Consider the following 10,893-nt stretch of genomic DNA (forward strand, 5'->3'; position numbering starts at 1 on the left):
AACCACGAGGTGTAATTTGCATTGGTATATAATAACTTATCTAGTCTCTCAATATTATATAAGAGATGACTTTGAAAATTCGCTTGTGAAAATAACATTTTATTATGAGTCATTTTCTCTTTACATAAATTATTGTGTGGTGCATGTATAATATAATGCATAGAGGAGTGTTATATGCAGTAATTTTTGTGATTTATAATTATTAAATAATTATTAATAATATTTTTAATAATATAAAATTTTATTCAATAATATAAAATTGCTCACCTCTTTTTTATTAATTATATACTAATCAAAATTTAATAAAATTGTTTGGCCTAAACTTTTCCTAATGCATAAACTCATTAAGATAGCTGACAAGTTTTCAATTATTGCTGGTGGCTCGTTTTTTTTTTTCACTTTTTTTTTCGGTGACCTTTTTTGGCAGACCTCCCAATGTCACATCACTATACCGACTAAATTATTGTGTTGGATCATGGATGCATCATAAGGATAAACTACAAATATTAATATAATTAAAAAACTCAAAAGTGATACTATAAACTATCAATATAAATAAGTTTTGATTAGTCTTTTAATTACATAAAACTTAATTTTAAATTTAATTAATATATATAATATATAATATCAGATACTTTATTTATTATTACAAAATTTTAAACTCTCATATTCTACATACTGCTGTTTATCATTGAATTATCTGTTATACACTTATACTTTTAATAATTAATAGAATTTAATTTTAATATATTAAAAATTTAAAATATTTTACATAATTATTTAATTATATTTATTATTTTAAATGTTCATTCAAGTAATTAATATAAAAGATATTTATTTTGATCATATAGTGTTATATAATTAAATATACGTATAAAATTATTTTATATTATCAAAATATCAAAATTTAATTTTAATTAAATAAATAAATTTACAATTACCTAAATTTCTATATTTTAAATAAAATTGCATTTAACCAGAATAACAAATAAATAGTAATGAGTGGTGGAGTATACTTTTCAAAATTTTCAAAGATAAACTTTTCGTGTTTTTTAACGGTGCATTTAATTTATATTATTACAATTGTTTATTTTTAAATTTTGTCTGGTTTTTTTAATATTATATAAATAAAATAAGTGACTATGGATAATTGTATATTCCATAGATTTTGCTTTTTGTAGAGATAATTTTTTATCTATATTTAAAAAAGTAAAAGTAATGTTTAATTTTTATTTCTATTTTTTAAGAGTTTAAGTAAAAAAATTCAAAAATATTTGTTTAAAATATAAAAAAAATAAAAAATCAACATTTTCATGTATTATATATCATATTTGAAATAAAATATATCTTTATAAATATTATATTTGGATAAAATAATTTTATATAATAATATATTTTTAACAAAATTAACTACTACAATATTTTTAATTTTTTTTAACAAATAATCTATATATTTTCAAGTAATATAAAATAATTAAATTACTTATTTTATATTTTATAATTAAAAATAATATTGCATCATAAGTTAATAACTAATATTAATAAATAAAAAATATTTTTATATGTATTTATATACTTTATGTTTATTTATTTTAAAGAAAGAAAATATAATTGTCATTTTTAAAATGTTATGTATTAAAATATATTTATTTACGTATGCACTAACATATTCTATATTTATAAAGTCTATCAATAATTTTCTTTCATAATATTTTTTTATTCTTATTTAATAAAATCTAAAGGATTCTCCGTTGGTTTAGAAACTATACTTACAACGCGAACTTATTTGTGAATTCTTTACCGATAGAAAATTCGCTCGTCAAATGCGTGTCTGACAACCACTTCCGTTCTACTTAAAAACAAGCTTGAATGCATATCTCTTGGCCTCCTGGTCCACGATGCATGGTTGCCTCTCCTGAAAACAGAGCTTCCATTCCGTGCGATCAGAGTCTTCGTGGTATAAGCTAGAATCAATTGGCAGCATTCTTGAGATCCGAAAAGTATAAACCTTGTTTGTGGTATTCCGAGTAGGATCTGGGATGGGATGACTGTGACACGCTTCAAACTCACGACTGTGGGGCGCAGTGATAGTGCACAAAAGGATCAATGGATCTTATTCCGACACGATCGAGAACCGACAGCTGATTAGCCATGCGGAAAACCGTAGAGGACCATTTTCACTGAGAGGATGGATGGTAGCCATTGACAATGGTGATCCACCTACATACAGCTTTCTATGGAAAGGAGTATGAATGATTGGATGAAGGCAATAGGAAAGCAGAGACTCAAAGGGAACAAAGCATCTTCATACGCTTATCTAAAATTCCCACCAATGAATTGCATAAGTATTTCTATCCTATTTTATGTTCTATTTCATTCTTTTAATTATCAAAATCCCATAACCATTTGAATCCGTCTGACTGAGATTTAAAAGACGACCATAGCTTGCTTCAAGTCGACAATCTCCGTGGGATCGACCCTTACTCACGTAAAGTATTACTTGGACGACCTAGTGCACTTGCTGGTCAGCTGCACGAAGTTGTGTATCACAATTTCGTGTACCAGGACTAAAAAAAAAAGCTGATACCACAACTTTCTCTCAACAACCACAACGAATGAGTCGAAGGACTCCTACAAGAACTTCCAAAAGGGTAACTATTTCCCACCTTTGCACTTCGAATTAGAATATTGCGAAAATCACATTTGCTTAACAATTCTTGATTTCAAATTTTCTTTAGTTAAGATTGCAGCCGTCGAGTGATAGGTCCTCTGAGGATCATGAACCATCCATTCAGAACATCTTTGCTGCATCCTCACAATCAGAGGACACAATTGATTCAGATCCAGGTCCTCAGCTAGTTCGAAGGCCAAGACTCATTCTAGTAACATTATCATTTCTATATATATTTCATTTAGGTTAGAATAAATCTTAACTTATTACTGTGTACCTTACATATCAGCCCACCACTGCTGCTCAATCAATCACCTCACCTCTGGCACCTGATCAGCCACTGCTACAACAACAATATGACCAAGGACACTCTACATCTCATGATTTAATCCAAGCTACAGAGTCCGTTCAGCCACTACGAGTTGTTTTTCCGCCTCCTGCTGGAACACAGGTGGTTGATTTGACAAAAGACCCTGCTCAGCACTCTCCAACATAGACTCAAATCCTTGGACTTACCTCACCAATCAACCAAGCTGCACTTTCTGCTGAATACCAAGTGGCTCCAGACTCTGACTCTGTCTCTCGAGTTGCTGAAACTACCAATTCAAATTCTCCTCGATCCAGGGTCTTAGAAACTCCCTAAGGACTCTCCAGTCCCCCTCAACAGGCTGAATTTCAAACTCCCCCTGGTCAGAAATCTGGAAACTTGGGTGCTTCTACCACACCTACAAGTTCCACCTTAACCAACCTGGTTTCCATCTTAAATCAAGCCATCAAAGAGGACGAAGTTCCTGTTCCTGCACCAATACTTCCCAGACTTTCTACATCTAGTCCTTCATTCGAGTTGAATGTTGATACTCGAGAACAACTTCGGTCACTTCTTAAACTCTTAGATCATCCACCTGCTGAATGGATCAATGATGCAATTCTCAACCAGCTTTTATCTGATCTTTTGAATTCTACCTTTGAACTCTCGACTCCTACTCCACATTCTGCCATAGTCCAACAATTCAAACAGCTTGCCAACAACAGTGTAGCTTTCCAAAATAAACTCCAAGAGATCGAAAATGAAGAAGCTAGGATCAAAACTGGAGTAGAAGGTTGTGCTGCAGCCCTTCAACCAATCAAAGCTTCTTGTGAAGAATTCGATATGAGAATCTCTCAGGCTATTTATATTCAAGCTTTTTATGATAAGGAATAGATAAAACTTGAAACAGAATTGGCCCAGATCAATGAAAAGCTTGTCAAAATACGCAAGAGACGACCTGATATAGCCATACCTCTGACTACTGTCCAGCAAGAACAACAACAACTAATCCAAGAAATTGTTTCTATTGAGACCAAGCAAGAAGAATATGTGAAACAACTTAACAAGGTCCAATACAAAAAGTTCAAGCATGCTGAGGCACTTTCAGCTTTGGACAACAAAAGGGCAAAGCTACGCTTAGTCTTGGCAAAACTCTTGGCGCCTCATACCTCTTAGATTTCAGTATTTGTAATAATTCTACTTTCTTTTGGACTTATGAACCTTGACTTCAATTTGGCAAACAAAAATATTGCTTTAAGTATTTTCCATTAATCGAGTCAATTATATTTCCCGATTCGATATCTTTGATTCGATATGCATTTTCCGAATACAATCCTATCATATGGAAATGACCTTCCCAAGTATGGGACCATTTGCCAAGAAATCTCGATTTCTTTTTCATTGGCAAAATAACTTTTAAAACCAACTCACCTATACTGAAATACTTTTCTCTTATTCGATGATTATAACTTCAAGCAACACTTTTTTTTTGTCAAACCATATTCTCAAGTGCCAGGGTTCGCTCTGAATCTATATCATTCAACTCATCAAACATTGCATTCCAGTAATCATCGACTGGCAAATCATTCTGTTTTGATACTCTCAAAGTATTCAAATTAATTTCTAGTGGTAGCACCGCATCATGGCCACAATCCAATTTATAGGGTGAAGTACTTGTTGACCCCCTTGGTGAATTTCGATAAGCCGATAATACTTGACTTAAAGTTTTATGCCACGTTCGGGGTCTATTCCCGATATGCTTCTTGATCAGACTTATCAGGATTTTATTTGCTGCCTCCACTTTCCCATTAGCCTGTGCATAATAAGGAGTTGAAGTAACCATATTGATATTCCTCGAAGTTGCAAAATTTTTAATTCGATGACCAGTAAACATATTCCCTTGATCAGTGCTCAATGTTTGAGGAATTGCGAATCGATGGATTATATGTTCCTCAATAAAGTCTATTATTTCATTTTGACCAACTTCTATTAGGGGAACCGCTTCAACCCACTTTGTGAAGTAATCGATTGCTACCAAGATAAATTTATGCTGTTTCGATGAAGGAGGGTGAATTAATCCAATTAGATCCAAAGCCCAACCTCTAAATGGCCATGGTTTTATGATTGAATGCAACTCAGATGTTGGGATCTGTTGTATCAAACCATGCTTTTGACACTCCTGACACGCCTTTGCATATTCAATACAATCTTTGATCATAGTTAGCCAATACACATGATTGCGATATAACACCAATTTCATCTTCTTCCCAGCCTGATGGGCACCACATATCCCTTTATGGACTTTGCCCAAAGCAATATTTTGATCATCTTGGCCTAAACATCTCGAAAAATTTCCATCGATCTCTTTCTTATATAACTCATCAGCCACAAGACAAAATTCATCGCCTGCAATCTTATTTTTCTTTCAACTGGGGTGCTGAGACTCTTCAAATACTCAGCAATAGGATTTCTTCAATCATTATATTTCTATTCATCTATACACAAAGCCTTTTTTTCATTCGCATGTACTAAAATTTGATGGACACTAGCCAATTTTTTAAGAGTTTCTAGACCACCGATTCTATATCTCGAAGAAATTTGGGATAATTCATTAGCAATTTCATTATGAATCATTGGGATGTGAACCAGAGAAACTTTTTGAAAGGAGGTTAACAACTCCCAAGCAGTTGTTAAATACTTTTGCAACTTCTCATTATTGCATTTAAACTCCTTCGATAACTGCTTTAAAACTAACTGAGAATCCCCTAGTATTTGGACTTCCAAAGCCCCTTTACTAATTAATATTTTGAGACCCAAAATCAAAGCTTTGTACTCTGCCACATTATTCGAGCAAGGATATTTTAATTCAAACAAGAATTCTGATGGAATCTCCTCTGGTGAGATAATAAGAATTCCAACTCCTGCACCATCTTTATGCTTCGATCCATCAAAATATAACTTCCAATAATCAACTTCAATGTCGATTACATTTGCCCCCTGGTCATTCAGATTATTCGAATTATCAACAAGAAAATCTGCAATGACCTGACCTTTCACAGCTTTGGCTGGGACATATTGTAAATCAAATTCAGTCAAGCTAGCATCCATTTCCCTAAACGCCCTCGTAACATTGGAAAACTCAACATGTATTTGATGAGATCAGTTTGTGCTATAACCTTCACTGATTTAGCTACCATATAGCATTTTAGTTTCATACAGGCATAGTATAAAGACAAACACAATTTTTCTATCGGGGAATACCTTGTCTCGATATCAGTTAGAACTTGACTAAGGTAATAAACAGTCTACTCATGCCCATTCTCATCATCTTACGCTAACATACACCCAATTGTGTTTATAGATGTTGCAATGTATAATTTTAAAGGCTCATGTGGGCGAACGTTTGCCATAATCGGTGCCCTAGATAAATAAGCCTTAATTGAATCAAATGCTAGTTGATGCTCATTTGTCCATTCAAACTGTGAGTCATTCTTTAGTTTCACTAAAAGTGCAAACACTCGAGTTCATTCAGAAAGATTCGAGATGAACCTTTTGAGGTAATTCACCTTTCCTAGGAAGGATTGCACTTCTTTTTTCGATTTGGGTGCAGACAATGCCAATATTGCATTTGCTTTATTTTTATTGATTGCAATTCCTTTTTATGAACAATAAAACCTAGGAAGTTTCCAGCTGACACCCCGAAACACATTTTAAAGGGTTCATTTTTAATTCCTTCTTCCTCATGGTGACAAATGCTTTTCTTAAATGATCAATGTATTGACTCACTTAAATCGATTTGACCATAACATCATCGATATATACCTCCATAAATTTTCCAATAAACTCATGGAATATAGTATTCATTGCTCGCTGATAAGTTGCACCAGCATTTTTCAAACCAAAGGGCATAACTACCCATTCATAAGTACCTAATGCCCCAGGACAACGAAAGGCAGTTTTTGACATATCATCTTCTGCAATGAAGATCTGGTTATATCCTGAATAACCGTCCATAAAATTTAAAATTTTATTTCCCACTGCAGAGTTGATCAACATAGCCGCAATCGACATAAAGTATTCATCTTTCGGAGTAGCATTATTTAGATCCCGAAAATCAATGCATACCCTTATTAACTTCCCATTTTTCTTAATCACAGGAACAATATTTGAAACCCACTCGACATAACGAGTGGTTCGGATAAATTTTGCTTTAATCAAGCGTTCGATTTCCTCTTTAATCTTTTGATTTATTTTTGGAGCAAAACGACATGGAGTTTGCTTCATAGGTTGAGCATTTGGTTTTAAAAGGCAAAAGCATAATCCCAAAATAAGGCTAAAAAGTCATCCAAACAAACTAAAAAGGTTCCACACGAGAACATTACCTAAGAAGTTGTTTGGAATTTGACTAAAAAGCCCGGACGGCAAGTCGCAAAGACGATATAGAAAGGGTGTTAACGCAGCCAAAGAAAAGGCATAGTTTTGAAGGACAAAAAGGGGAAACCCCTAAGGTAAATACCACCTCAAAGGGTGTCAAGCCAAGGAAACCCAAAGCACCTACATAAAGGTTGAAGAGCAACCTCCTCCAAACAAAGGTTGAAAAATAACCTCCAAATACAAGCATATCGACACAAGTAAATCAATGCATCATTCGACACAAATTAAAACATTAAAGACTCAAAGGCTGCCGTGAGAGTTTAAAGTGTCTGTTTTTAAAATAAAGGTTGCTAAGAAGCAACAAAGGAAAAGTGTTAGAAGGTCATTCACAGAAAGTTACAAGAAACCAACAAAGTTCAACAACTCCACAGGTCGGACTATACAATACATAATCAAAACAGAGGTATAAAAAAGATCACAAGGGGTCCAAATTCACCCTGATAACAGCATCTTGGGAAGAAGGTGGGACAGTCGAGATTGGGGTGGCACTAACAACTCCATCTGACCCATTCAGGATCTCTAGGTCAGGCTCGGGTGGGACCACCTCGGCAGACGGGGTTGTAGAAGCTGAAGCTGCAGAAGCCTTGGCCAGAGGTGCAGGAGGAGGACCCTCATCATCATCATCTGGGGCAGGCACAATCTTGCCATCCTCCACCACGTTGTCCATACTAAAAAGAGAGAGATCGACCTCGGGAGCAAGAACCCGAACCTGGGCCTTCAGATTTTTATACATGTCGGTCATACTGCTCACCATATGGCCTTGTAGCTCAGCGTAATCATCTTGAGCAGATTGAAGCCTCTTCCGAGTCTCCAAAAGCTCACCATATGTGCGGGTATAGCTCTCCTTATACTTTTTAGCAGTCTCCTCGGTCAGGTTAGCAGCTTCCTCCGCCACAGTAGCACGATCCTTTTCCTTCTCTACATCAATCTCTAATTTAGCAACCTTGGCGTCCAGCTCATCCTTCAGACCCTTCACCCTATCGTATTCAGCCTTGGCCTCCTCCAAAAAGGCCTTGGTAGCATGGACAGGAGAATCCCGGACAACCCGAGATAAGGTCGCACCAAGATTGGCCATCCGAATGCTGTTGCTCGATATAAAATCAAGATGGTGGAGGATTGACACGTCGTCCAGAGGAACCCTTCCATGAGGAGCAATCAACTCCGTGGCAAAGGCCACACCATCGAACTCTTTATCATTCAGATTATAAGTCCCAACAGTCTTTTGCTTCTTAGGAGGGAGACCAGCAGAAGTAGGGGAGGAGATAGTACCAGTGGTCATCCGAGGTGGGTCAGAGGAAGCCGTTCGAACTCGCGGGGTCGGGATAATCTTTCTCGGACCCTGAGATTCAGCTGCCGGTTTCTTCGGAGGCAACTGTTCTGAAGAGCCCTCTCCCGAAGTCTTCTTTGACAAATTTTGGGTGGCCATCGCCTTCTTAGCTTTTTGGAAAGCCTTCATGGAGTCTGAGGATGCAACCATCTCTAAAAGGAAGCCAGGAAAATAATTACATTAATAGATGAGGGCAAAATTTCAAATCAATACAAGAAACCTTTCACAAAAGAAGAGCTTGAGCGCTACCTAGCTCGGAACGGAGGAGAGTAGGATCCCCTAAAAACTTCTTAGTATCCAGGTGAAGAGGTTCCCCCCCAGTGTTCCTCCAAAACACCCACAAAGGCCTGTTCTACTTCATCTAAACTCTCCTAAGGGTATTTTAGGACTACAGGGTCTTTTTACCACCATAAAGGAAAGGTCGGCTCATCATTTTCATCCAAAAATAAAGGGCGAACACCCTCAACAGCTTGAACTTTAAAATAGTAAATTTTAAAGTCTCGAAAGGAGTTGTCAAACATGGAAAAAACCTTTTTTCCTTGGGTGGTGCAAAAAGAGACCCAAGAAGCCTTCTTCTTAGCCACTCCAAGTTTGGTCAAAACAAATAGGTAAAGGAAAAGGCACTGGGAAGGATGAACACCTAGTTCTCGACACAACAACTGGAAAATCTTTATAAAGGCCCAAGAGTTCAGATAAAGCTGCGAAGGGGCCACATTACAATTCCACAAGAGCTCAGTTTTGAAGGCAGTAAAAGGAATGGTAATATTTAGCTGGGAAAAGAAGTAATCGTAGGCATAGAAAAAAGGATGCTCTTCCCAACCTAAAGGAGGAAAGTTAACTCTCTCCTCAGGGTCAGGCGACACCAATTCGTAATTCTTCTCATCCTCTCTACGCTCACAAATCCTATGAAATCTCCTAAGCCTCTCACAGTACTCTGGGTCGGCCACAGTGACACACATCAACACTATGGAATCTAACCAATCGGCCATACCAGCATGGACCTTTGTGGACATCTCAGCAATGTTCGTACGAGAAGACATATAGTAAACTACACCTACAGCAAAAGAAAATACAAAGGGGTCACTACCAAACAACTCAAACAAAAGCAAAAAAGGAAGAAACAACCAACAAAGCAACACGTACGGAAGTAAAAGGGCATCCTAGGGTTCATAAAAAACAAAGAATCAATAACAAAAGCCCAGAGGCACCCTTTGGAGGCAACGATACAGAACATAGAAAAAGAAACGTAAACCGCCAAAACCCTAGACTTCTCAAACAAAAGTAAACATCAGAAGGTAGTGACAGAAACCTTAGTGCCTACATTTCCGAAGCCAACAGAAATAAAAAAAATCACAACTTTGAAAGAAACAAAGACATGCAATTACCAGAAAGCTTCAACCTTTTCAAAAGAAAGCTCAGCAAAGATCAAAACTTTGTACAAAAAGAAAACATGCAAGAGTAAAGCGTAAAGGAGGATGATAAATAAAACACATAAAGGTGTGAAGCAAAAGCACCAACCTACAGAAGAAGACAAATGAGCAAGCAGCAAGCCACGAACAATCTCTACTAAGAGATGGGAACTCCGAAAATCCAAGAAAGAAACAATCTTGGAGTGTTGGGGCAATCAGAGGATGAAGGAAAGGAAGCTTCTTTCGTTGAGCAAATGAGACGCATGAACGATCCAAGAGCAAAACTCCAGGAAAAAAGTGAGCTTAGGGGCAAAATCGAAGGGGTCAGACGAATGCAGTTTTGCAAAGAAGCAAAGGAGCAGGGAAACAGAAGAGAGAAGGAAACTGAAAAAAGCAAAACCTTTGCTTTGATTTCAAACAAAGTTTAAAGAGGGAAAAGAAACGGCAAAACAAAATGAAAGCCCAATCAATAGGCATTAAAAGCGCGTGCATATTCCCAAGAAGGTAACCCCCTCGAGGAACAAACGCAGCAATAAAGGAGCGAAAGCAAAAAACACTTTGCATTTAAAAAACGATGCAAAGCTCGCAAATAGAGGAGTGGACCGGACAAGATGCTTGAGCACGACTTTTTCAAAGAGATCGAGACTCAGAAAGCACGATCTCATGGAAAGGTCCAAGTTCAAGCAGGGGCACTGTTCATAGCTTGGGCTGAGCTATACAGTCCGGGTTGGACGAAGAACAAAAT

General features: G+C 36.5%; 1 protein-coding gene across 1 annotated transcript; it reads right to left on the minus strand.

Moving 5' to 3' along the window:
• Positions 1-5,465: 5,465 nt before the first annotated feature.
• LOC130940049 (uncharacterized) lies at positions 5,466-6,086 on the minus strand. The gene has a single exon (XM_057868098.1). It carries the CDS (start codon positions 6,084-6,086, stop codon positions 5,466-5,468), a length of 621 nt encoding a protein of 206 aa, XP_057724081.1.
• Between the last annotated feature and the right edge of the window lie 4,807 nt (positions 6,087-10,893).

The sequence above is a fragment of the Arachis stenosperma genome, chromosome 7 (genome assembly GCF_014773155.1).
Source record: "Arachis stenosperma cultivar V10309 chromosome 7, arast.V10309.gnm1.PFL2, whole genome shotgun sequence".
Classification (NCBI taxonomy): Eukaryota; Viridiplantae; Streptophyta; class Magnoliopsida; order Fabales; family Fabaceae; genus Arachis; species Arachis stenosperma.

Bases quoted from the DNA above. Each gene is read 5' to 3' on its own strand.
- LOC130940049 (XM_057868098.1), bottom strand. From the start codon at position 6,086: ATGGATGCTAGCTTGACTGAATTTGATTTACAATATGTCCCAGCCAAA.